Source organism: Artibeus jamaicensis, unplaced genomic scaffold, assembly GCF_021234435.1.
Source record: "Artibeus jamaicensis isolate MK-2021 breed Jamaican fruit bat unplaced genomic scaffold, CSHL_Jam_final contig_484, whole genome shotgun sequence".
Classification (NCBI taxonomy): domain Eukaryota; kingdom Metazoa; phylum Chordata; class Mammalia; order Chiroptera; family Phyllostomidae; genus Artibeus; species Artibeus jamaicensis.
This window is the reverse complement of record NW_026521859.1, coordinates 9,321,442-9,348,150: the sequence shown is the minus strand read 5'-3', so window position 1 is coordinate 9,348,150 and position 26,709 is coordinate 9,321,442. Positions and strand designations below refer to the sequence as shown.

The 26,709-nt window shown below is 44.2% G+C and overlaps 1 protein-coding gene across 6 annotated transcripts in view; it reads left to right on the top strand.

The window, feature by feature from the left end:
• Window positions 1-26,709, top strand: part of RUNX2 (RUNX family transcription factor 2) — a 315,866-nt gene that overhangs the window by 192,690 nt on the left and 96,467 nt on the right. For 3 of the 6 annotated variants that reach the window (XM_037142580.2, XM_037142582.2, XM_037142584.2), the window contains 2 exons: window positions 12,743-12,808; window positions 14,397-18,675. The exons of 1 other annotated variant lie outside the window; for it this stretch is intronic. In XM_037142580.2, coding sequence (XP_036998475.2) covers window positions 12,743-12,808; window positions 14,397-14,875 — 545 coding nt within the window. In that variant the 3' untranslated portion in view covers window positions 14,876-18,675. Of the gene's footprint in view, window positions 1-12,742; window positions 12,809-14,396; window positions 18,676-26,709 lie in introns of those variants that run through there. 2 more of the 6 variants (XM_037142581.2, XM_037142583.2) reach the window with 1 other exon arrangement.

The window sequence follows — 26,709 nt, the reverse complement described above, 5'->3', positions numbered from 1 at the left end:
ATTTTAGAGCAAGGGGAAGGGAGGGAGGAAGGGACGGAGGGAAAGAGAAAAAGAGAGAGAAACATGACCTCGAAAGAGAGAGAGACATTGATTTGTTGCCTTTCATACATGCATCAACCGGGGACCGAATCTGCAACCTAGGCATGTGCCTTGACTGGGAATCAAACCTGCGACCTTTTCATTTGCAGGGTGGTGCCCAACCAACTGAGCCACACCGGTCAGGGCAAGAAAAACTTCTTAAAAAGCTAATAGTGTTCCCATCTTCTTTTGGCTTCTGTTAAAACTGTTGTTAACAATTCCATTTTTTTCTAATTCTGTGGAAAAGATCATCTAAATTGTTTAATTGGCATTTTGTCATTAGAGAGAAAACCTGGGTGTATTTTGCAAAGTGGATATACTCCATTTTCAAAAATTGTAATACTGTATTATGATGAATGGGCACCTTTCTTACACGGAGCAGTATTTCCAGTAGAATTTTTTAATGTATTTTTGGAGTTCTCAAGATAGTATGTATGCATCAGAATTTTAGATCTGGAAACCCATGAAGATGATTTAGTCAAATTCCATCATTTTACTAATGAGCAGTTGTGTGGGTGGGAGAGGGGACGGGATTCCACCAAGATCACCCTGCTTGTTGGGGGCAGCAGTGTGACCAGAACCCACAGCCCAGGCTGCTAGTCCAACGCTCTAGAATCATTTTCTCTGGCTACAGTTGTAACAGGCTGCTGGCTTTTTTCTTTTTCTTTCTTTCTTTTTTTTTTTCCCTTGGTTATTGCTGTACATGCCATTGTAACCTGAAGAAGAAAAAGCACTACCCCCAAATTATCTCCTTCATTCCTTTCCTCTTTTCACCCTAAAATCAAATCTTTATGAGGAAACTGAGTAGATTTCGCCCTGGGTCTGTGACGGCACCGTCTCTCTTGACCAGTCATCAGCAGTTTTGGTCTGAGTCTGGAGTGGACGCAGCCAACAGTGTTCTCAGGCTAGGAAAACGGGGATTGTGTTTTGTCTGTGGCAAACAGAGAACTCACACTACTGGGTATTTGTCCCACAGCACACTCAGTCTTCTTTCTTCTTCGTCTTCTTTTTTTTGTCATCAAAACAAGTAGCTCTTCTCAGACACCTTAATACACAATTAGGTTTGTCTGTTTATACTTGGGAGACAGAGGGCTTCGTGTCCCAAAGACATACAAGGAGTCTGGGAGCAGCCACAAACAGATGTTGAAAATGTCTATTTGTGGCAAGTTTATTACTATAGCACCAGGAATAAACACGGAGGATACAACCCCTCTAAAGGGCTGGGTGTATGTGTTGAGAGGGGAACAGTACTGAGCAGACTAGAAAGTGAAAGAAGGTCCTTTTTTTCTTTTTCCTTTTTAAAAAAAATTTGCTTTAGTATTTGTTTATCTCCCTCAACAAGGAAAATCTCACTATTGGGCTTTGGCTGTTTGAAGGCTTTTGCCAAATGCTTAACAATCTGTAGGGTTTGATTTCTCTCAAAAAAAAATCACTTTGAGAACAAGGCTCTATGTAACTAAGATGTGTTTGTTTTTGTTTAAATTGCTCAGAAAAGAAATCATCTCTTGTCCATTGTTAAGAGAGGTTTCAATCAAAGGAAAATTCTACATATTCTAAAATATACAAACAGTTCTTTGAAATTGATGCCAAATCAAACTCAAAAAGGGACATTTTTCTTGCAGAAGTTTTGAGTTAATTCTGTATGCAAGGCTCGAGTGGAAAAACTCTGAGCCTGTCAGAGGAACGAGTCACTATGACATGACTCGGGGATCCGGAAGTTACATAAGCAGAATTGTCGCAGGACAGTACATGCTTGCACATCTTGTCCATGGTTTTAGGCTAAATTCTAGCAAGATAGAAAAAGAAATTCTTTTCAAAGTGAGTCATTTTTTCAGTTCAGTGAAAGGTAGTAAGTAGATTGGTTTCTGCCGTTATTGGATCTAAACTTGATGTGTGAAGGCACGCCCGTCACCACTGCCTTCAAAACTCGATTGAAATGCCCCTTGTTGTTAAAGAAGTAACATCCTTTCCCCCATCTGAATTTCCCTTAGGGTGAAAAGTAGTAGATGTCAAGGAGGCAAGTCTAGAGGGGAAAGACACGCAAATAGGAAACCCAGCAGTGGACTTGCAGCTCTGCCACCGATTGGCCGTGTCCTTGAGACAGTCACTCTTTCTTTGCCTGGCGTCCTCATGAGCTGCCTACCTCACAGGCTTTGTGAAGGCAAATCCAGATGTATGCAAAAACAGCGACAGCTTAAAAAACAATATATAAATATGAGACTTTGAAAATTCAGTTGTTATTTTTAGGAGCCACTGTCGGTGTGGGATAGAATAGTTTGCTTGGGCTTGAAAAAGCTAGAAAAAAAGTTTTGTTTTTATCCTAATGGAATAAGCCAAAGAAGAGGTTAGAATAAGAGACGCACCCCCAAATCAGTGTTGAGAGCAGAGCTGTGGATCTGGAACTAACTTAAGCCCTTTTGGGCCAGGTAAACACAGGTATAGTGGGTCGGGAAAAGCAGTTAGCTAAATAAAGATGACAGGAAGAAATCAGAGACAGGAGTTAGGTCAAACCTGGTGTAGCATCCCTTTTTCCACGCAATCACTAAAATACTTTCTGTATGTCACTCTGAGAGAGGCTACAATGCACTCAAAGGTAAGTAGGACAGAGTTCCTGTTCTCTAGGAATTTATAGGCTAGTAGAAGTGGTAAGGTGATTGTAGCTTCTCTGTGTGTGCGTGTCTATGAGAGATACAATGAAGAACTAAGTGCAGAGCAAGGAGAGGTTACAATGGACTAAGGCAAGAGCATGAGAAGATTCTCTACAGCAGAGCGAGGTAGATTTTTAAAGGCCGCTTAGAATTTCAAGGGAGTGAGGAAGGGTGAGGCGGGGGCACCCAGGGCTGAGAGAATACAAACCACCAAGGCATGAAGGTGGGAAATGGAGGGTAGCACGGAAAATAGAAAAGGGTCCAGTTTGACTGGACTGTAGAGTTCAAGAAGGGGTGGAGTGAGAGACAAGACTGGAAAGATAAGTTGGGACAAGATTGTTATTCCAGCAGACATTTGTTGAGTGCCCAAGAAGAGATCTAGAAATGTGCACATACCTGAAAAAGATGTGACATGAAGTCACAGAACAGGTAGGCAGTCACGCACAACGAAATCCTGAGGAACCAGAAGGTTGGACAAGAGGAGGATTCAGGAGCCCTGATACGCCATCTGGGCAGAAGATACATCACACAAACAAGAGTGGACCGTGATTCTAAGGCAGTCTTTTGTCAAAGCCAAAAAGTCTCTTATAGTTTTCTCTTGGGACAGGAACCATTCCCAGGTCATGATCAGCCTAGGCCTGCACTAGGGAGCAGGTAAGTGGGTGCATCTGACTGTACAGGAAGAGGGGCAAAGACAAGGATAGGTGCTGGCAGGGTACAGAAGGAGGCTGAAGCCTGTGATCTTGATCCCAGATTAATGTGGATTGTGTTAGGACTGCGGTAGCCAGACCTCTGAGCTGACAGAGAGAGACAACAGCATGTTGGTAATCTGGTTCAAGTTCTGGGTCTTGGGGCATTGGGTCGTTTGAGTCGTGTACTTTAAGGTCCAGGATGGCCTCAGGGCTGTTGGACCATACCAGAGAACTGCAGCTTTTGAGGGGTAATTGTTGGGTTGGCCAAAAAGTCCCTGATGATTTTTCCATATGAAGGCTTTAGTATGCTTAGTTGTCTTTAACTTCATTTGAAACAGTTTTGTTAGATTGTATTGTGACAGCTGTCATATCAGTGTACATTTAAAAAAAATCAAAATTGGTGAATTTTTGCACCAAGCTATTTTAATATGAAGATGGAAGATACACAACATTTTTGGCATATTATGCATTATTATTTCCAGAAAGGTAACAGTGCTACTGAAATGTAAAAAAAAAAAAAAAAAAGATTTGTTTAGTGTATGGGGGAGGTGCTGTGACTGATTGAACATGTCAAAAGTGGTTTGCAAAGTTTCTTGGTACCACTGACATTTTGGCCAAATAATTATTTGCTGTCTTACTCGTTGGAAGATGTTTAGCAGCACCCCTGGCCTCTACCCACTAGAAGCCAATAGCAAGAGAAAGCTGACGTACTCAAACTATCCAAACCAATAAAGTCATTGGTGAAAATGAAAAATGTGTCTTCTATTTTACAGAAAAAAAATAGTGGACTTTTGGCCAGCCCAATATATTTGAAAACCTGTCCCTAGAGCTTGTTGTGTCTTGACTGATAGAGCTTTGGGAGCAGCTGCTGCCTGGAGCCAAGTCTCCCTTTTCCTGGGCCTCTCAGGGTCGATGCAGTTACAGGGACAGTGTGAAACCGGACTGGTGCTAGATTCGAAGGAGCAGAGCTGTTCCTGCTTTAAGTCTAGTGGCGAATCGAAGCTCCATCTGAAAACATGAGTGTGGGCATTCAGAGGCTGGTGGAATGTGCTCTTGTCTATGATGATCATTTGCTTCTTTCCCCACTGCAACAGGCATGTTTTATAGGAGAGTCTGATGGGTCTGGAGCTGGATGTGTGGCGTTAATCAGGAATTTCAGGATTCTGATTCTCCTGTCTTTTCTAGCTTGGACCTGATCTTTTCCATCTCCTTCTTCTCTGGCTCTACCAGTTCAAATAGGACCAGTAGTAACAAGGAATGCCCTTTCAAAATGGGGATGTACTTTTGCCAGGTCACTTTCAACATTTGCTTGGGATCACTCAGCACATCAGTGGCAGACAGGTATGAGAATTCCAGGGCTGAGTCAGGCATGCAGATAAGTGGCACACATCAGCCTCCCCATTCCACATCCCATCCCTATCTCCACCCCTAGGGCTGTCCTTGAAAATCGGTCAGAACCCTTTCATCATTGCCCTCCAGGTAGAGGTGGCCAATCTATTGGAATTCGCATGAAAATGCCACTGAATCTGATATCCTGGAGTAAACTGGCAGTTGAGCCCTCCAGGTCCCAGGGCCCATCCAGGGCCACCATTTACTTGTCTGCAACCTTGAGGAAATCACTTCTTTGAGCCTGTTTGTCACCCATAATGTTGGGTCAGTGGCATTGTCTACTTCAGAAGGCTGTGGTGAGGATTGAATGTCATAATGTGTAAGTGTTTGAATGGCCCTCTGCAGACGGGAGCCATCGCATCTCAGTGTTTGGTGAGCCACTTTCCCCTAGCGATACCTGTAACACAGGCGGGCGGGGTGCTGTGGGTGTTAAAGTGCTTACTGGAGTCCTGTGGTTGGAGCAGAGTGGAGACTGGTCTGTCAGGCACTGGCCAGCATGGGTTCCCAGCCCGTCATCAAGCAGCCTGTAGTCAGAGCATTCCTCAACAATGGGTTCAGGCTTGCTCCCAAGCCTGAAGCACTGCTCCGGTTTTTCCGCTGAAGCACCCCGAAGGGCTGGGAAAACTCCACAGCCCCTTCACTGCTCCCGCTCTCACAATCTGTTGACATAACCCCAAAGAACCCCAGCTCCTGCAAGGTGAGCATTTTTAAGTCTTAACTTTTATCTTAAAATTCATGCAAATTTTACCCCATTATATGCCAGTTTTTTTGTTTTTAATGTAAAAAACATTCTAACTTAGTAATATCATTTAAACGTGCCTGTTTAAAAGCCTTCCCCATTTACCCCCTTTCTGTATTTCATGCACTCCCATCACCTAGGTTTCACTGTCTAATATTAATGTATATAACATCTCAACCAGTTCATAAACTTCTGCTTTCAATGTAATCTGAGTTACCACTAGCACAGGCCACAGGAAAATACCAGGCTGTCTCCTCTGCATTCGAGCTTTTTTGAAAGATTTACTTAAGAACAATTTATCATTTAGTTGCAATTTTTAAAATAATCTTAATTGGCCACATATGTTATCAAATAAGAGCTAGCCTCCGCCTCCCTCCACATGGCCCCACCCCCCCAGTGGGCGCATGTGCAGAAAATTCATCCACTCCGGGCAGATGCCATGGCAGGCCAGCCTCCTCCTGATTGAAGATAAGATTACTGATATTAAATCTGCTGTTTTTAGGAGAGGTAGACTATTGCTTTTAAACCTCCTTCCCTCTTTTTCCTAGTTCTTCCTCTCTCAATTGTGGCTCCATGTTTTGGTAGCCATAAGTCATTAGTGGTTTTTAATTTCTCTGAAACTGAAATAAGGTCTGAAAGGGTGGATTTGTCCCTTTTTTCCTCCTTTTTTCCTTTTTCCCCCCCTGGCTAATCGGAGGAACGCAACCACATCTGAAGCCACTTGGCTCATTATGAATTTCATGGAAACTGATTCTCTGAAAGTGTTTCCATATGTGTGTTCCCAATATATCCCATCCTCTCTAAATGGGAGCACAGACGTGTGCATGGCTGGAAATGGCTTCAGGATGTGACAGAGCAGTCATATGACTGCCGCGGCACTGTGGGTGGCCTCTTCTGAAAGACACGGTGTCCTGGGTGCTGGCCTCCTTCCTGCAGTGGATCTGGTTTCAAAGACTATCCACCCTTCCTAGCCTTTAAAAAGTTCTTAATCAAGGCCTAGCAAGCTCTCTCTCATTTTTCTCCCCCTCCACCCCCAACCCCTTGCTTGGTTCTTGCCTCCTCTCTCACCCTCCTTCCCCGCATGCCATGCACATACACTCGCACCGCTTCTACCCCCGCCTCCTCGCCCTTCACAAGGAGGAAATATATCATTCCAACACTGTCCTCAAAATTGGGGTGAGTTTGAGGAATGGTTGAAGTTTCTGAAAATTGCCAGGTTGTTGGGTTTTCCCCCCCTCTCTTTCCTTCAGCGTAGCGTACTTTTTTAGCCCGAGGATCAGCTGGTCTTTCAGAATTTGTGAGCATGCAGTGGAAAAGTACAATTCATTGCAACACGGAAAATAAATATTTATACTGGATAGTTGAGGCACTTTTCCTCTCTTTTGCAAAACTATGGAGTTTGCTAGTCTGACCTTTCATCATCTTAAAAAATTAATTTCACGTTCTCATTTTGTTGGTTTCTTCTCCATTAGCATGACCCCATTACACTTCTCTTATGTAGCTATATTTTTCCAGTTATTACCTAATGACATTAAAAGTAAAACCAACTTAGTGATAGATACCTGACCATTTTAGTGTGACAAATTCAGGGAAATTAAGAAAATTAATGTAAAATCCCTTAAAACCTCAATGTAGAAAATGCAAACTAATGGTCTGCATATAGTCTAAGACTGATTTCAGGCAATGTTTACGTAGCATTTCTGCTTCTGTCACGTTGCCCGCTTTGAGACTATGCTAGTGATTTGTTCACTTAGCACAGTTTTTGGAAGCACCTATCTTTTCTCAGCACCCTGTTAGGTACGAGGTAGGATCAAAAGGGACACAAGGTTTTTATTAGTAATTTGCTTTCCCTTTAGCTAGAAAATAAAAATACTTATTATCTAAAACCAGTGTCAGTTTCTCCAAATGCACCGAGAGAGGTAAGATGTACATCATCAGTATTCAAGGTGTATATGGTAAAGAACAGATGCTAAGAACATGTGTGCCTGAGGGTCCATATGTGTGTTGCGCTCCACAGACAGTGCTCGCTTACCTTAGTCTGGCAGAGAGAAGAGAGGGAGGCGGGAGTCAGGGGAGAGCGTGAACAAAGCTCCAGGGCGGCGCTGAGCATATGTCTTGCCATGGAGAGGGGGGTTCACACCAAGGAGTTGTGGGACATGTCCTTGATAAAGTAGAACAGAGGACTTGAATACGCCAATAGCTTCCTCCTAATGTGTTGCCACTGTATTGCAGAGCTGCTCAGTCATGCCTTAGAAAGGTGGCTGGCCTGTGCTGGTCGGAGGTGACAGCCGCCAGTTTTAAGGCTCTGCCTCCTGTGTGGCCTGCAGAGGTAGCATGTAAAAGATTTTCCTCTTCCCGGTGTGTGTTCATAGAATGCACATCTAAGGAAACTCAAGGCACATCCTCCACCTTCTCCCACCGCCACACTGGGTCAGAGCAGCAGAAGTGGAGTAGAAAGAACACCTGGACTTGGGATAGAACAGGTTTTACTCTTGCGATGTCACTCAGATGGGCCATGTCCCCAAGCTTCCATTTCTTCATCTCCAAAGGTCATCCGTGGTTCTTGATGACTCTGACATACTGGCTCTATATTCTAGTCTAGAAATTCAGACAGCACATGAGCTTTCCTCTCTGTTATCTTTACTACCTACTCCGAATGTTAATAACAGGACCATGATGGCAGCAGTAGCCCTGGGATCCTGAGGGCAGGTGTGCTAACTAAGCTGCCTGCAGGCCATGCTTTTCTGGCCTGGCCCTCTTTCTCCTTTTTCTCTTCTCCTGGCGGCTTCCCTGTGTAGACTTCCACACAGATACCGGCCCTAAGGCGGTAAAACAGTGGCGTCTGTCTGTTCACTGGTGGCACCCGCCATTTGCCGGCCCCTGTGGGAAACATGAGGTCCAGTGATTCAATGATTCTAGGGAAGAACTGTGAACGCTCTTTAAAGAGAATCGTACAAAATGTTGTATGTATGGAATGGAATTTGAATTACATGTCAGATTTGAGGTCAACAGTTCCTAATGCTCATCATACTTATTTTTTTTTAATGTGCCAAAATGTATCGGTTATACAGAATTCCCAATCCTTAATTTACAGTCCTTAGTCATTCATGTATCCCTCCATCCATTCACCTATGTTAAAAAAAAGTTAAGCTCTTAGGATATAGAAGGCTCTGAGGGATATGAAAGGAAAATAGACCATGACCTCTACTATCCAAAGCTTACTTTACTATTGAAAAGAATGGGCTAAGAAACAGCTAATAATTTAGTAAAGTATTGACAAAGAGCCCCAAAGAATGCTGTAGGAAATAAAGGATATTGAAACAGGAGAGAAACTGAAAATTATATCGTGGAACAGTTGTGGAGGGGCCACCGAAGTTGTGGGAGGGGAAGAAGGTTCTAACAGGAGAGCAGCCCTGCAGAGACCTTGCATGTTCCAGTAGAAAGAATGCCGGGAAGGGGTTAATAAAAAGCACTAGGACTTCATTGGAGATTTGCTGGAGCAATAACTCCTACCATTTAAAAGGCCCCAATGAAGCTTTGAAGTTCACACCTCATTGCTGAGAAGTATGATGGCTTTTCATGATGTACATTTATGCCCCAGCATTAAAAATAGTAGGACGAACGACTCTAAATATGCCAGTGTATGTCCCACCTGGATTTAAGCCTCTTTTCCTTTTCTCTGCCCAACCTTCCTTCTCAGCTGGGATTTGCAAATTCCACTGCTTACAGAGGAAGAGACACGGGTACAGTGTTTTCTAGCTGACACAGGCTGAAATGGCAAGGACCCAGTCTGCTATTTTTAAAAAACTACTATTTCCTTTCATTCTAGAGATCTCCTTGCTCATTTTCAAGTAACCATTATTCATTGAAGGCCTACTAAATGAGAAAATGTATGTTAAAGTACTAGGCAAAGGCCTGGATTGTTATTAAGGCCAAGTATTGTTATTAAGCACTGAAGGAGAGACAAACAAGGATTAGACAGATCTTTGCCCTCAACAGCTTGCTTTTCAGTTAGGAGCTAAGCATGACCCCAGACCGCTAGCATTAGAGAGCAGTGTGTGCAAGATGCTGAGTGGGGCATTGCAGGCCATGAGAATCAAAGGTCAGGGGTTCTCTTTTACTTTAACCATCTCGGTTTCAGTTCCTTCTACCACATTTTCTTGCTTCGAAGACCCAAGAAACCTGAGTGGGTAAAGAGAGGCTACTTTTCTTTTTCCCCATAGACCTGGGCAGGAAGGCCAAGTTGTTTTTTTTTTTTCTTTTAACATTGATTTTATTTGTGCTTCATGGGCATTTTGTTAATATATTTTTCCTCATGTATATGAGGCTGTGAAAGGCTTTTGCTGCTGCTGCTGTATTAATGAGCAGGGTTTTTGCACCTGCATTCGTGACCGCTATATTCATTTGCAAGCTGTGTTACTACGGCCAGGGGTACAGATAGCAGGTCTGGAATGAAATGCGTCTGTAGGAAAGCAGCAGGTCCTAAGGGAATCAAACCCTTGACCTTGGTCTCATTTACATTGTGTCATGAGCAACTGAACTAATTGCTCACTATTTAGTAGGTTAGATCAACAATAAGACCTCAAAGAGTTCTTAATAGTATCCCAGAGATAGTAACTCTCATTGGGGCAACATGCAGGCGCCAGCAGAGCCTACTGAAATATTTTTAGGCAAATTTACTTAGGCAAATAGACTTTTAAGGCAGGATATATATATATCTGTGATTGTGTCAACCAAATTTCTTCAAGGTAACTAAGATTGCAAAGAGGTCAGAAGGTCAGAAGTCAAAGAGGTCTGTCTAGTCTGTGGCCCAGACTCTCTTAAGCTGCCTGATTTTGTTGAGTAAATGGCACCGCTTCTCTGGAACTCAAGCTTCCTATTTATTAACCGGTTAGATTAGAATTATCTAAACAGTAGATGAGGGGTTTGGATTTTTCCAGCAGAGGGAGGGTAAGTGGGTACCTTAGGGGATCTGGAGGCATGGCCCAAAGCTTTACAAGTGCAAAATTTTGTGAGTCATTTTTTGTCTAAAAATTCACCCAAGTGTTGCATTGACTCGGTCACACCCATGTTTGTTGTCCCGTGTATCCTGCCTCCAAGTTGAGTAAAACCAGCCCGTCGGGGAGATGCACTGTGGCTGACCTGGGTTTCCAGGAGCTTCTGGCAGTGCTGGGTTTGTTTCATCCGTGGGTTATAGGCAGGAGTTTCAGATGGTCTCGGGGGAGCTTAGAGACTCCCAGGCACATCACTGGGGCAGTTACTTAGCTTCGGTTTTACATTTATAAAATTAGATTGGGGTAATAGTACTTTTCAAACCCTCCGGGCTTTCATCTCGACCCTTTTAATAAGTAGATATTACATTTTCTTTACTTCAGTTGATATAATATCTAGGTCTGTTTTTTAATTTGTGGTTGCAATGTGGTTAGTGACGCAGGAATGAATGACGTAGGGTGCAACGTCAAAATAACCCAAGAAAGCAGTCTGAAAGAAAACCTGAGTTGTACAACACAGAAATGAGAAGTATTAGATACAACCCTATTCAATAAAATTCAATTATATCATTTGTTTCTGCAACAGTTAATATAAATAGACTGAAGCTGAGGAAGGGGTTTATGTTCTTTCCATTTCCATATCAGAAATTGTCACATAAAGCAGTGACTTTTAACCTTTTTTTATCTCATGGCACACGTAAACTAACTGCTCAAGTTCTGTGGCAAACCACACCAAAAAAGTTATATTTTGTGCTGATCTGACCAAAAAATAGGTATACTTTTGATTCATTCACACCAGATGGCTATTGTTATGTTGGCTATTGCCATTTTTTAAAAATTTGACAATCTAAAGGAAGAGAGGTCAGTGCCCCGACTAGATAGCCGGGTGTTGCAGGTTCTAAAAGTCCCTGCAGCGTGCAGGTGTGCCTGCCACGGCACGCCCGTCGGAAGTCGCCGGGGTAAGGGGCCATGTTGTTGATATTCTTCATACAGAACACATTGCAGTATGTTTCAGAAACATTTCTCGTTAACACAGAATGACTAAGCAAATTCCAGAAAATTCTATATTTTGTAAGTTATAAAAATTACTGTATAAATTCTTAAATGTTCACATTAGCTGGCTCTCCTGCCCAGACGGAGTTACTCCTCAAGACATTACAGTCTCAAATGACCACAAATGATTGGTCAAAATTCTGTAAACCTCATGGAATTGTTGCATTGTTTTCTATAAACCACAACCAGAGCTCATTAATTGAAAAATGAATGTCAATTTGCCTTAGCTGACATTTATAAACTAAAAAGGTACAGTGGTCCCGGCATGTTATGGATAATAAAAACATTAACAAAATGTATCAGGTAAAACAGAGAAGGTGGAGGGGTCAATTCAAAACCATAGTGGAGTTTACTGGCAGGGCCCCACATAAAGGGTTTTAATGAGGCTTCTGCCTCAAAATAAGGGAAACCACATGGAATTTTAATTATGACTATGGTATATTTTAAGTACAAATACCCACGAGAAGCGTTTTTTACATTGGCAAACCTATCTGAGTGAGCTCTTTGCTCCTGTGGGGGGCAAACATTGATGTTTTAAGTGTGACTTCTTTCTGTTTGAAATTGCTCACATTATTCTGGTTTCTTTCACATGATCTGAGCATTGAACTTAATGTGTACAGAAGTGGCCCGCCTCTAACTATTAGCTCTGCCAACTCAAGTTCACCTAGATGTGCGGCAATGAAAAGCCTGGCCGAGGAACATCTGTGGCCTCCATACTGTGCCTGTACCCGTAAGGCAATTCATACGCATGGGGCGGGGAGACGTTAAATCTCATCTGTTCCCATTTGCCATTCTGTCATAATCACTACCTCTAGATTTTTAAACTTGAGCTTGTCAGTTTTGTATTTGGGAGGGGTTAGGTAGAGGCCAGTTGAGGATGGAAGAATTTGTAAAAAGCAGAGTCACTGCCCAGACTGTGTTAGTTTTGGTTTGTCATCTTGAAAGTGTTTGCTTCTGGTAGTCGAAGCTGCTCGCTAGCTTTTTACCCTCCATTTCTGGGCCTGTGGATTCCGGGAAAGGACTAACGAGGGGGTGGGAACTCCTCTGCCTCGCCCTCCCCTAAGGCTGTTGCTTCTCCTTCTGACTTGGAATTCACGGTGATAGAACGTAGAGCTGGAAGGGAACTTAGAGCTCATCCCCCTCGTTTTACAGATGATGACACTGCCACCTCTGACTTCTGCCTTTGGCCTTCCACTCTCAGTAAGAAGAGCCAGGCAGGTGAGACTTTTAACCATTGCTGGGCCGGGCCGGGTGGGGCTGTCTGATTGCTACTGTCCGATTTGTGGGAGCAACTTTTGTTAACTACACACTGCTTTTAAATCATCACTTTTTATTACAAATGTGCTTCCTGGCACTTAGCCCTGGCTTTGTGTGAAGATTATAGGCAGTGTGCATTTTAACAAAAATGAACAATTCTCTCAGTCAGCACCTTTGAAGAAGAGTAGGAGGGCTATGCCTTCAATAAGTATCGTAGCATCTAAGAACAAGTGCTAAATAAAAGCGGGACTGAAGAAGCACCTGCTCACCAAGGCTTTCAAGAATTACCCAGTCCTTCCCCTTACAGACAAAAGCTATCCGAAAAGCAAATATATGGTGAGACCCAAAGAACTGGAAGATTTTTAGATGCAGCCAAAATCTTAAGAACATTGGTATTACAAAAGAGCTTGTCACAGTTTTGTTAATTTTAGAAAATCGTAACTCAGTTTGAAAACTAATCAGTTTGAAAACTAATTTCCACATGAAGTGGTTTATAACTGTGGTTTCATAAGTTAAGCACCAGAAATCTCTATCTAGAAAGCATACTGTTGGCTTTACAAGCTAAAGGGCTTCACATTTCAGGGGGAAACCATCTTTGCCTCCATGTCACCTGTTTGGCCTGAGGCGAATCCTGTAGGGTGTGGTCCAGGGGCCTGATGGAAGGATGGCGAGGTGCCCTTCTCGTATCTGCACTGCACAGAGAGCCTTTCACAAAGGCGACTGTCAGCACTGGGCCTACATCTGGTCCTATGTCCACTATCCAGGCTTGCAATGCAGTGAGTTCTAGGTACTAAGTGCCCCCCCCCCACCCAGTGCTTTTAAAGCCTACTTATTTCGTTTATGACCCTCAGGAGAATTTCTAAGGGCTGGATTCTCCTGATACGCCCCCAGATAAGTAGTGTAGATAAGCAATTTTCGTCTTCAGTCTGGTTTGATTTTTTTTTAATTTGAAATCTGTTACCAAGATGAAGAATAAAACAAGATTTTAAATTACGTCAAGACTTGAAAAGAAGTGATTGGAACACGCTAGGGTACCATGCTAGGGTATCTTGTTAACATTCCTTCATTGATAAAGGGGGACCTGCCAAGAGTACCAATAACGAAACTGATCATTTTGAAATTCCTTTATATTTGGTTGAGAAAATGAAATAGTCCACCTTAGTAAAAATGTCACTTTCAAATATCTGAGGTGCAATGAGAAACAAAAAGAGAGGAAAAAAATCAATGAGGATTCAGTCTTAAACTCTGGTGGGTGAATCTATATGATAAAAGGTGTTGGGTTGGTTTACATGTATGACCTAGCACACATGCGGGTGTTTAAAGACCTTTGGGATTCTCTGCGGGTGGGAAGATCTGAAGGATAAATGCCGCTAAGACTGTGAAGGGGGGAATAAAAAGACTGTGTAGTGATCGGTGCATTTGAAGATCTGTTTGTGGCTTGCTATTCCTTTTTGGGAAGCTAAAGTTTTCTTTTTTTCTTGTAAAAATTCTATCATTATTTAAATTGATATTTACAGATGTTTCCCCCATCTTCTGTTACAATTTTTAGGTGCTTCCGAGCTGGGCCCTTTTTCTGACCCCAGGCAGTTCCCAAGCATTTCATCCCTCACTGAGAGCCGCTTCTCCAACCCACGAATGCACTATCCAGCCACCTTCACTTACACCCCGCCAGTCACCTCAGGCATGTCTCTCGGCATGTCCGCCACCACTCACTACCACACCTACCTGCCACCACCCTACCCCGGCTCTTCCCAAAGCCAGAGTGGACCCTTCCAGACCAGCAGCACTCCATATCTCTACTATGGCACTTCGTCAGGATCCTATCAGTTCCCCATGGTGCCGGGGGGAGACCGGTCTCCTTCCAGAATGCTTCCGCCATGCACCACCGCCTCGAATGGCAGCACGCTATTAAACCCAAATTTGCCTAACCAGAATGATGGTGTTGACGCTGATGGAAGCCACAGCAGTTCCCCAACCGTTTTGAATTCTAGTGGCAGAATGGATGAATCTGTCTGGCGACCTTATTGAAATTCCTCAGCAGTGGCCCAGCGGTATCTGGGAAATGTATCAATATATACATATATAAGAGAGAGTGCGTATATATGTATATCAACTAGCTATCTACAAAGTGCCTATTTCTTAGAAGATTTTTCACTCACTCATTCAGTCAAGCTCTTGCAACCATAAGAGGGTAGATATCGAGAAGCAAAAGGCCCGAGAGAGAATCATAATCAGGTTTCAGATTGTTTTCTATCTACTTTTCTTTAAATAGAAAAAGAAGTGTACTTTTACAGACAGAGGAAAAAGGTATTTTTGTCGCTGATGTTTTGGTCTGTTATAAATAACCTGTTCATATGCCAGTTCGGGAAGGTGGACTCCAGGTTCAGGAGGAAGAAGAGCAAAGCTGCTTCCTCTCTGTGCTCTGAAACCTCACGTCCTCGCAGTCGCAGCTGCCTGTGGGCCGTGCACTCTGCAGAGCGGCTGACAGCGTGGTCGGGGTGCACGCGCAGGGGACCGAGGTGGAGTGGGTGCTCCCACTGCAGTGCGCCTGTTCCCAACCTGGCTCCCACACCTGCCGCGAGGACTCATTCGAACTGTTCGGTTCAGTTTTTTTCCTACTTTAAGAAAGTGACTTCAAATATACTGATCAGGAAAGGTTATTTTATTTTCCTTTTTTGTGCTCCCCACCCCTTTCCCATTTAACCAAAAAGAAATACCGTCCTGACACCCCTCTCCTCCTTTTATGCAAAACTGAAAATGGCAATACCTTCTTATAGCCATAATGGTATAGATAGTGTTTGTGTTTGGCTGTGTGTTATTGTTTTCTTTTTTTTTTTAAATTATGAATATGTGTAAAATCTGAGGTAACTTGCTAAGTGAATGGTCATATAACTTTAAAGATATATTTATAATTATTTAATGACATTTGGACCCTTGAAACATTTCTTAGTGTATCGATGTATTGACTTCGGTCTCTAAAAGTGCTTTTTATGAAAGAACAAATTTCTTCAGTGGGCTAGAGCCATACCTGAGATATTGCTAAGCAATTTCAGTCCATCCAGGCACAATGTGATTTTTAAAAGTGCTTCCATCTCCAAATATTTTAGATGTAGCTTGTTTTTGTGACGTATGAAGGAAATGTTATGTTAGTTCTTTCAGATCTTCGATTGCCTCTAACACAGCTTTGCCTTTAAAGCAATAATTAGGGATTTAAAAGACAACTCTTAGCTCTTTATCACTTATGTTGCCCTTAACCAGCATGAAATGCTGGAGTGATGTGGTCTTCTTCTTTCTTCCAAATAACGATGACTCTTGTCATATTAAAAAGACAAGCACAAGAGAATCATTGAACTGCAGAAAAGTGTTCTGTGGTTTCACAGTTAAAGCAGAGCTCAAAATCGCCAGGCTTCACAGTGAAGACGAAGTGAGCCTGGAGCCACACGTGTGGCCCAAGGGCCCGTTGTGGTGCACACAGGACAGGAAAGCAAAGTTGCACCAGAGAGTCTTGACCAACCACCTTATCAAACACAGATCAGGGGGACCCAGACCTACTCAAGGCCCCCTGGGCGGCTCTCCACAGAACTGACATTCGGAGGAGCAGATGTTAAGTCTTTGTCTCATGGGGGCAGGGTCATCTGGAGTATCAAGGCCGTTCCAGCAGGTAGCTAACTGATCTGAGAGACCATGCAACCTGTGGGGTCCCATGTACAGCCTTAGACATTTGTAGTTCTCACGGTGGAAGGCACGGGGAAGGCAAAGCTCAGTGGCGTTTGGTGTCTACTACTGTCTAGGACTTTGAGCTGAAGCCCTCCTGGGGGATGCACTTTGACCACTCCTGGCAGCTACATGGCAAATTGTCAAGTGTGAATCCTTAATCCAAGCCAGGATCACTTAATGACACCACCAGGCAAATCCCCGCCCTCCTCCCCCACAGGTCAGGGCCCCCCTGTTTGAATTCTGTGCCCCTGTTAGTAGAGGTTTGCTTCCAGCCCCCAGAGGCCCCTTGCTCTCTCAAGCGATTCTCAGGCCGGCACCTTTCTAAGCTGCCAGTGTTGCCGGACAGCCTACGGGGCTGCTGGCCCTGTCTTCTCTCCTGGAAGTCCCCCCCTGGAATCCATCTTGACTCCCCTGCCAAAAACGGAGGGGAAGCCAAACCAAAACAGAACACTTTGCCTTCTAAAGGTGGTATATACCAAGTATGCTTAGATAAAGAAGCCACTTTCTTAGTCCTTAAGTAAGATGGAAGTAGTAATCGATACTATTTATTGTTCGTGTGTGGCAGCTTGAAGCATGCCACTGTCCACTTATTTGTGAGTGTAAAATGTGTGTGTTTGTTTCAGCAGCACTTAAAGAAGCCAGTGTCTGGTTACACATTTCATTTTTAATTAATTGACATAAAAATGTTACCGCCAGTGCCAGCTGTACCCTATTTAATAAAAAAAAAAAGGTACTATATTTGTACATTATTTTCTAATGTTAAAAGGGCTTTTTTAAGTTTACAGTACACATGCTAAGTGACCTTAGGGATGCTTTTGTGTTGAAATGTTATTATAGTGGCTGCAGGCAGCAACCCAGAAACACTTAAGAAATTTTTTTTTCTTGGGAAAAATTCAAGCACTTCATCCTTCCACCCTTGTCCAACCACTCCAGTGGGGTAATTCACATTTTTAGATGAAATTCTGCCCTTTTTTGGCCTGGGGGTTAAATTTTTCTTTTCTTTTTTTTCTTTTTTTTACTGAACCCTTAATTTGCACTGGGTCATGTGTATGATTTGAGATTTGAAGACCAAAGCAAAGTTTTACTTCTGCTCTGGAACCCAGCACCAGCGACCCCTCCATTCCCCCTGGGTTGAGGAGCAGGGTTCTTTCTTTTTGTGGTGTCAGCATCGCTGGAGTTTACAGTGTGACCAATAGTCACTTTTTAAAAAAATCTGTCCCAGTTGTCTCACAAGTGTTACCGTCTGTCGGAGAGTCCAGAACAGGTACTAAATCTAAGCTTTGGCTTTAGATTAGTGAGGTGACACCCAGCCCGGAACTGGGAGACTCACCAGGTTAGCTATTGTTTTGCCCTTTCGACTGTCTTTACCCCACCAGAGCCTTTCAAAAGTGAGCAGAGGAATCCGCGTAGTTAGTGACCACACGTTGCAAATTCAGAGGGAAGAAGATTTGCCTGCTGGCTTAAAGGGCGCCCTCCATTCCCAGGAAAGGGACAGACCCCAGAGTCTCGGTCAATACCTGGAAACACAAAGCATTGGCAGAAACAATAATCCTGTCTTTGATATCCGAAAGAACGATGATAAATGAAATAAATAAAAGACAGCTCTTCTAAACATTGAATTTGTTATCCTTAAAAAGATAATTCATTTAAAAAATATTTTCTATGTGAGGATTTTTTAGATGTTTGTTTACTTCATGTTTACAAATAACTGTTTGCTTTTTACTGCAGTACTTTGAAATATATCAGCCAAAAACCATAACTTACAGTAATTTCTTAGGTATTCTGAATAAAATTCCACTTTTTGGATATGCTTTACCATTCTTAGATTTCTGTGGAACAAAAATATTTGTAGCATTTTGTGTAAATACAAGCTTTTCATTTTTATTTTTCCAATCGCTGTTGCCCAAGATTTGCTTTCCATGCACGTATTGTACAAACTCTGCTTTGTGCCACAGGTCACGATTGTGGGCGAGTTTACTCTCAACTTCAAAGGGACTATTTGTATTGTATGTTGCAACTGTAAATTGAATTATTTGGCATTTTTCTCATGATTGTAATATTAATTTGAAGTTTGAATTTAATTTTCAATAAAATGGCTTTTTTGGTTTTGTTATGTGTGTACATTGGGTCTTTTCTCATTCGTGGCTTCTTCTCTAATCCGACGACCACTGCTGCCTCCCCCGGGCACTGGCCATAGGACGTGCCAGGGCTGAATGAGAGCAGAGACCCTGTATTAGTGGTGAGAGGGAGAAAATCTTGGTAAGCACTGGGTTCTTGTTCTGTCCTGCTCCTAGAGAGGGTGGGCAGAGTAGCAGTGAACTCACTTGCTCATCGGCCTATGTCTGAAGGCGGGAACACTTGCCCTGTTCCCCCCCACCCCCACCCCCCAAAGCCTTTTTCCCAAGCAGTGGGACTGGTCGGGATGTAAAGACCTTGGCCTCAACAGTTATCCAATTCTCCTCTCCAGGCCCATGAACAAGGTCCGACAAGTAAGCCCCTGGCCGTCGTCAGAAGGCCTCAGGTGGCCCAGCCATAGCAGGTACTCTAGTCTCCTTCCCATGTCTCTTTTGGATTCTTAAAAAGAAAGTCAACCAAGCCAAGGATGAGTAACGATTGATTTTGGCCTGGAAAGCTCTAGCCTCAGAAAAATTCTATTAGCGAGCATAAGTATAGTTTTCTGATTTTTTCCCTGGGCCATTGCTTGCTTTTGGTAAGTCCCTCCCCAGTGACGAGGCTGAGGACCTGAAAAGAGTGGCGGCTTTCTCTGTCCTGTGCTGTCTGTAGGCCTTGGCTCTCCACAGCTCCGAAGGAGGGACCAGGAAGCTCAGCAACCTGCCAGTGGCCCACATCACACTGAGTTAAAGGCCTCCTTCCACAAGGTCCGCTCACTCTGACCCCTCTGGCACTGTTTCCTGAGAATCCTGGAAGCAGCTCGTTTCTGTGACTAGGAGACATCCTAAAAGCACTTGAGTGAACTGAGGCCAGGGAAATTGTTTGCAACTCTTTGAGGATGTATACTTGTTTATCCATTGAAATTAAACATCTGTGTGAGTTTAAAAGGCATCCCCTGGGAGGTGGGCACAGTGGCATTCTTTCCCGCTCCAGCTCTGTCCAGCAGCATGGCTTAGGATGAATCACTTTACCCCTCTGGGTCTCAGTTTCTCGGTTTATGAAAGGCATTGGGCCAGACCTGGGCACTGTCGATGTGTGCAGGCTGGACGATTCTTCAGTGTGGGGTAAGGAGGGCTGTCCCGGGTACTGTACGGTTTAGTGGCATCCTTGGCTTTTACCCGGTAGATCCCAACAGCACGGCCCCAGTCCTGACAAAAAAAAATGTCTCCGGACCATGCCAAATGTCCCCTGGCAGGAAACGCCCCCCGTGGCCCCCCAGTTGAGAATCCACAGGTGAGAGGCTCTCTCTAAATCCTTAGGCCAGGCCTTATTGACAGATCTGGTGCGCAGAAACACCGTCCATTAAAACATCGCAGCCAGGCGGAAGACGAGGGGCTTCCCAGTGATGGGTGTGCACCAGCCTTTCCCTCCCATCACCAGACGGCACCCTGAGGTTGGGCTGTGCTGTCAGGGAGGCTCCTGGGTTTGCCCTCTGCCGGCTTCCCTCCTCCCCACCACGCGGCTGTGCGGCTGGTGAACAGCACAGCTGCGGGCTCGTGGGGTCCGGGCTGCTTGGCCATGTTTATCGTGGTGCTGCTGCTTCTTACTGGAAACGACAGGCAGAAGAAGAAAGCAATTTCTGTACTGTTTTTGACCCCTTGTGTCCCCTGCCCCCCAAATATTTAATCATCAGACATTTCTTCCAGAGGAGGTGTTTCCTGTTAACTCTTTCCCAGCCGAGGCTGGCCCAATAAACACCTCAGCTCTCTGTCACAGAGTTTATTTGGCTGGGAAATGGGTATTGCCATGTAAACAGGAAGCCCCCTGAAGTTATTATCTACAGATGCAGCTGAAGAGCCACGTGTTTATATTTATGGGATTTGAAAACAGCCTGAAAAGGCAAGGGAGGAGGTGGGGGAGCCCTCGTTCACAGTCGGTGAGAGCAGGGCCTGCAGAGCTTCGTGGGTTTATGTTTCATTCCCTGTGGAAATGGGTGGTTAACAATAATGGCACATGAAGACTCACAGCAGAAATTGAGGTACTGGTGTCTGACTTAAGCAAAACAACCCTATGTAGATTGTTAGGTAAACAGGCAATCCTGTCAGCTGGCCTCTCTGTCCCAATTATTTGAAAATCATTTCGGAGAGCAGTCCCGGGACACAAAGACTTGGGAGCATCTAAAAAGGTAGGAGGCTTATGAAAAGACTCAGAGTCAATACATTTTTCTGGGAACAACTCAACTGGCTGCCACAATTGCAGCAAGCACGGGCCAGCTCGCCTGTGAGATCCCAGGCAAAACTCACTCATTTGCTCCTAGAGGCAGAACTAAGGGGCTGGGGAGGGTGCCTGCAGCGGGTTCTGTCCCCGGTTGGTGCAGAGAACGTTCAGGTGTTGACGGCCGGCCTGCACACTAGGGCCAGGCCCACCGGTTCCTCCGATTTGGTTTCCACTCACCTCTGCTCTTCCTTCATTGGCTGCTTTGTTGGGCCTGGAAAAGGTGCTTAAGGAAGGCCAGTACATGGATAGCTGATGCTGTCTGTTTAAATTATGAGCCCGGAGCAAAAGCATGGGGATCTCCCTCCTCCTGGCCACTATTCCTGTGCACTCGTTGTGACTTCCCAGCAGTTTTCCATCGGTAGCTATTCAGTCAGGAGGCCTTGGACATGAAGCTTTAAAAAAAGGTATGAATCGAAATTTAGCAAAGACAAGGATCTACTGCAGGTGCTGAGGGTAGTACACACCAAGGCAAGTGACTCTGTGCGTGCGTACATGCCTTAAGGGAGGCAGGAGGTTGGGGGACAGAGAGGTGCCCAGGGAGACATTCAGGGACAGACGATTTCGCCGGGCACACACAAACGCAGGCGGCATTTGTTTGCCTCAGGTGTGTGTCATTCCTGCAAATTCTGCAAACAAACAGAACAACAAAAAACGCATACAAAACAAAAAGCAAACAAACAAACAAAAACACCACCTCACCCCACAAGTGGTAAAGGAGCAATTACTCTGCTTCAGATAGATTGTTTAGAGGGGACCAGGGACACCGGTCTCTCCGGGGATGTCAGCAGCGCAGTGAAACTGACATTTACAAAGGGGTTATTATTAATTTTTGTAAAGCTTTTATTCAAAGGCTTTCTGTGACTCAACCAGCCCTGCTGTTCAGACATGCTCAACCAGTTGGAAAGCAGAAGGATCAAGTTTCTGGAAACCTACTTAACCTTTACTAAAACTTACTCTAATTTGTTGTCTTATTATCCTGTTGCAATAATGTCTGGGGTTTTCTGGAAAACCTGCTTTATGTTTTAGCATTGCAGATGTAACTCCTTGGCCGCTCTCTTCACCCCAGGTCATTCTGCCCCACTCCGTAGCCAACAACAGAAAGGAAATAATCCTCCCTCCACCCCCCCACCACCTGTTGTTCTTATGAAGAAAACAAGACTTTATAGCAAAATGCTAACGTTCTTCCGCATAAATAGTCTAGTCCCTGCAACAACATTAAGTGAGACAGGACAGAAAATTGCACCCAGGTCTCCCGTGGCCCTCTACATCTTGGGCCTGAGGACATTTCTCTGGAGAACTCAAAGGACTAGAATTCGCCCGGATGTGGAAAGTGAGGTGCAGTGTAGGCTTAGGGGGAAGTTTCAGAGATGGGGTACCAGTCTCTGAAACCCATAGGATGATGAATTGATGTTCCTGTGCAAATGTATAATTTAAAAGCAGCAAAAAGCAAACAAACAAAACCACATAACATGCATAGTGGTGTGGGATTTAATAACAATGATCTGAATCTCCTTTGACATCCTTTCCTTTTTAAATTAGGTCATTTATTTTTTTTATAACTCCATCCATCTCTGACCGCTCAACAACGCTGACCAGTTTCACTTTCTGTTTCCCTGTGAGTTTCTCTTTATTCTTCTCCCAAATGAGAGGTGCCTTCCGTGACATCGTTACCTCTTCCAGTAAGGCCTCGGCTCGGTTCTGTCTCCTCTAACAGTCACTTTGTATTCACTTTGTATCTAAATCTTGAAAGTCACGGCGCCCTTTCTCCTGTGTAGCAGTGAGTTTAAAAAGTCTTTCTGTGTGTGGGTTTGGGGGCGTAGAAAATCTGACTCCTTACTGAGATCTCTTTACTAGTGGTTTCACAGATGAGAAATGCAGAGAACATTACTGAGTACAGTTCTCGGCCGCAACTTCTGGAACACACACTGTGAACTCAGGTTGTGCAGGGAAAGGCTGGCGGACCAACTTTCCTTCCTCGTGGGCATGCGAGGGAGAAAAGCATGCAAGGAGGAGGCAAGTGTGAAACCCTAGCAAGGAATTAAGTGGTTAATAGGAACTGAGATTTTTTTTTTATTGGCTAATAAAAGCGCTCAGTGTTTTTCATATTATATGGTTCCTTCAGGCCCCTAGTCCAAGGCTTAAAAAAGAAAAAGACAAAAACAACAACAAAAAGCTGGAGCCTAAATACCGATGTAGTCTCAGTCTTGTTTACTTTTTCATTTCCGCAGTTGTAAAATTAAAAAAAAAAATTCCTCTGGTAGTTCAACTTTATCACACTGCAGGAGCGGGCCAGTGTTTGAACAACTATAGTGATTCCAGCTTCCCACTGAAAGGCAAAAAAAAAAAAAAAAAAAAAACCACGCTCTGTCTCTCTGTTTCAGAAAAAGGAGACCATGATGCAAATGATGGAAGCATCAGGAAATGTTAAAATGAACGCCATGGGGGGAGGAGGGCAAGCAGATATTGACTGGAAACACATCTCAGGAGTCCTGGACGCAAACGGTCTCGGTCCTTTTATTGCTAGTGGTGCTGTTCTCCCAACAGAGCAGGATGTTCTTGTTTTTAATAATAGCCAGACCAGATGCTGAATTCTCCCCGGCAACATGCTGTATAAGTGAGAAGGCAAACAGCTGATTCCTGTTAAGACAGACACTAGGAGAATAAGCCAGAAAGTATGAGAATTCTCTGGAGGTTTTTGCTTTGTAAACCCCTGTTTGGCAGGGAGATCACAGAATCGGAGCTGAAAACACAGTGTGTGCTGCGGCACCCGTTCCTCATCCGAGCTGCTGGCCGAGGGCCTGGGAGCCTCCCGCCTTGGCCAGGCAGCCCTTTCCCACCTTACCCGCGGGCCTGGCTCACCGGTTCCCTGAGGGGGAGAGTCAGAAGCCCCGCACCCCTTGGCTTTCAATGACCAGAAAAATACCCATCAGCAGGAGGAATTTTTTTACTCGCTCCTTGCCATAGAAAATAGTGAAATCTTGAACAGGAGCCAATAATTTTAAAATGGCATCTTTGTTCCATCTTTTTCACTCCCTTCTTCCCCCTGTCAGAGTCCATCCAATCTCTCAGCTATTATTGTGTTGTGGGTCATGCCACACAGGCGAGGTGCAACCTTCTTCTTTCCCCAGGAGCTGCCCAAGCCCCCCTGGGGCGCCAGGGGGCCAGGATGACCGGAACAGAGAGTGGCCAGAGTTGCAGGCTCCAGCCAACTCAAAACACCATCCAGAAGTTGCTTCCCAGAGAGCAGGGTGCCCTGTGAGAGGGGTGCACACGAACCTAGCTCTCTGACAGTGTCCCCCTGGAACTTCGCTCCACGGGCCTGCAGGAGAGTGAGACAGAAGGAATGGGTGCTGGCAATATGTAGAGGGGCTCCCCGAAGTCCCCCGTGTTACCTTTCCACTTCAGGTCATCCCCATGAGCCCTCATAATTCCTTTCCCAGTTGCCGCTCCTCCCCTGCAAGGCACATGGGCAGGCTAGCTACCCTTTTCTCACTCTTGTCTTCCTACGTAGCTTTCCTTGAAGTTCACTGGGACTTGACCTCACCAGACTGAACATCCTGGAGAAAAAGGAGTGGGGACCAAAGATGATTTTCCTCCTGCCACCTTAGGAAGGCTCTGAAGGCCATTTGAATTTCCTTTGGAGGAAGTCATATTTGGTACTGCTAGCATGATCATATAATAATACTTATTTTGATTTTTTAAAAAAAGATTTAACTTATTTATTTCTAGAAAGGGAGGGAGAGAAACATCAATGCGTGGTTGCCTCTCGCATACCCCCCAACTGGGGACCTGGCTGGAAACCCAGGCATGTGCCCTGATTAAGATCGAACTGGCGACCCTTTGGTTTCCATGCCAACACTCAATCCACAGAGCCACACCAGCCAGGGCCAAATAGTATTTCATAATATTTAACTTCTATTGCACACTTGACTTTGAGCCTGACTCCTTGCTTAGGGTTTCATGTGCCTTATCTCAGTCTTCCCAGCAATCTACGAAGAAGTTAGCGCTAGTTTTATCCCCATTTTACTGATAAGGAAACTGAGGTTCAGACTTGCCCAAGGTTACCCAGCTATTGAAACTCAGGCTTAGATCTGCCTGATTCCAAACACTATGTTCCTAAGCTAAAGATTTGGACACAGTCGGCTGTATTATCTCTATAATGGAGGTTATGAGAAGTAAATGAGTTAATCAGGTAGGAGTATGCCTAGCAAGTGTCCAGTACATAACAGTTGTAAAACAGATCGCATTTATTATTACTCAAAATAATTAAGATGATTATTGCTAAAAAGCATAGAGCTGGAGCCCCAAGTAGAATGGTTTTTCAAAAAATACTATTTTAATATTTTAAAATGCATTGCTCTTTGAACGTAATATTTTTCTGTATGTTTTATAAACTATTTTTCTACTCAACATCAAGGCTAAGTTTGGCATCTGGCTTATCATGGGCTTCTTCCCTGAAGGAATTCAGAGCTATCGCATCACCTAAGCCATAAATACAAAGCACATTGATGCATTCAGATGTTGACCTTACTTTGACCTCAATCCCCAATTCATGACCTCTCCCGAGCTTTTTGCTGTTTCAGGTGTGTTTGCACTCGGTGACCACGCTGCTACTGGCAAACGTGTTGTTGAACCTAATTTGGCAGCATGGGGCTCATCCAACAAGAGAAAGAGCCAAGCCAAGAAGTGTGTGTCAGCTTCAACTCATACCTTTGCAAAAGTGGTTCTGAGGTCCTTCTTGGCCCTGGCCAGAAGGGCAGCTCCCAGAAACCCCATTACTGCACCCACATCTCTAAGAGACAGTGCCATACAGTGGAGAGAGCTGACCTGGGAGCCCCAAGACCTGGGGAAACCTGGAGTGTGCAAGGCTTTGCACACTTGTGCATGAGCCTAGAGAAACCCAGGAATGGGCATCAGTGTTCTCTAACCTAAATCACTTAACTCTTTAAACGAACAGACAGGCTTCTCCTCATGCATCTTAAAGAACTTTATAGACACTTTCTTAAAGACACTGTCCTACCTGGGATTAACATTCCATTTTGCTGAAATCTCAGAGAACCAAAATGACCACACTCTCCCTGACCCTGTCTATCCTCCTTTCTTTCTTCCTCTGAATATTTATTGAACATTTGCAATAGGCAGAAAAATGTGCTGGAAGGCTGGCCACCATTAAAAAACACATTGGAACACATCTCTGTTCAACTTAATCCATCCCAATAAGAGATCTTTGTCATGTCGCTCTTCATTTAAGCAAATTCATGAATGCTTCCAATTGCCAAAAACAGAGGTTAAAAAGTTAGCAATTCGTTTCTAGAGAGAATTAAGATACACTTTTGATTGCTGCCTATAGCCAATTTAATTTCCCATTTCTCATTTTCTCAGTCACTGAAGTATTTGTAAGGTGGTTGGCAGTCTATACGGCCTTTCATTTCACCACGATGTTTGGGAAACTTGGTGTTTGAAAAGTGGGTGATTTCCATACACTCAAAGGGAGGACAGCTGCTCTTCCATGTTGTCGCAGCCACGCAGCCAACTCTGCATTCGGGACTTGGAGGGGTGAGCAGCGCATTGAATGGGGGAAGCAGAAAGGGACAAAAAGATCTGGGTTCCAGATCCTTAACCCCTAGTAACTATCTGTGTGACCTTGAACAAGCTGCTTACCCTCTCTTGATGTTCTCCTTAAGTGTGGACAACGGTACGTTACCTTCCAGATGGCGTGTTAGGGGTCCATGCAGTGATTTGTACCTATAGATTTG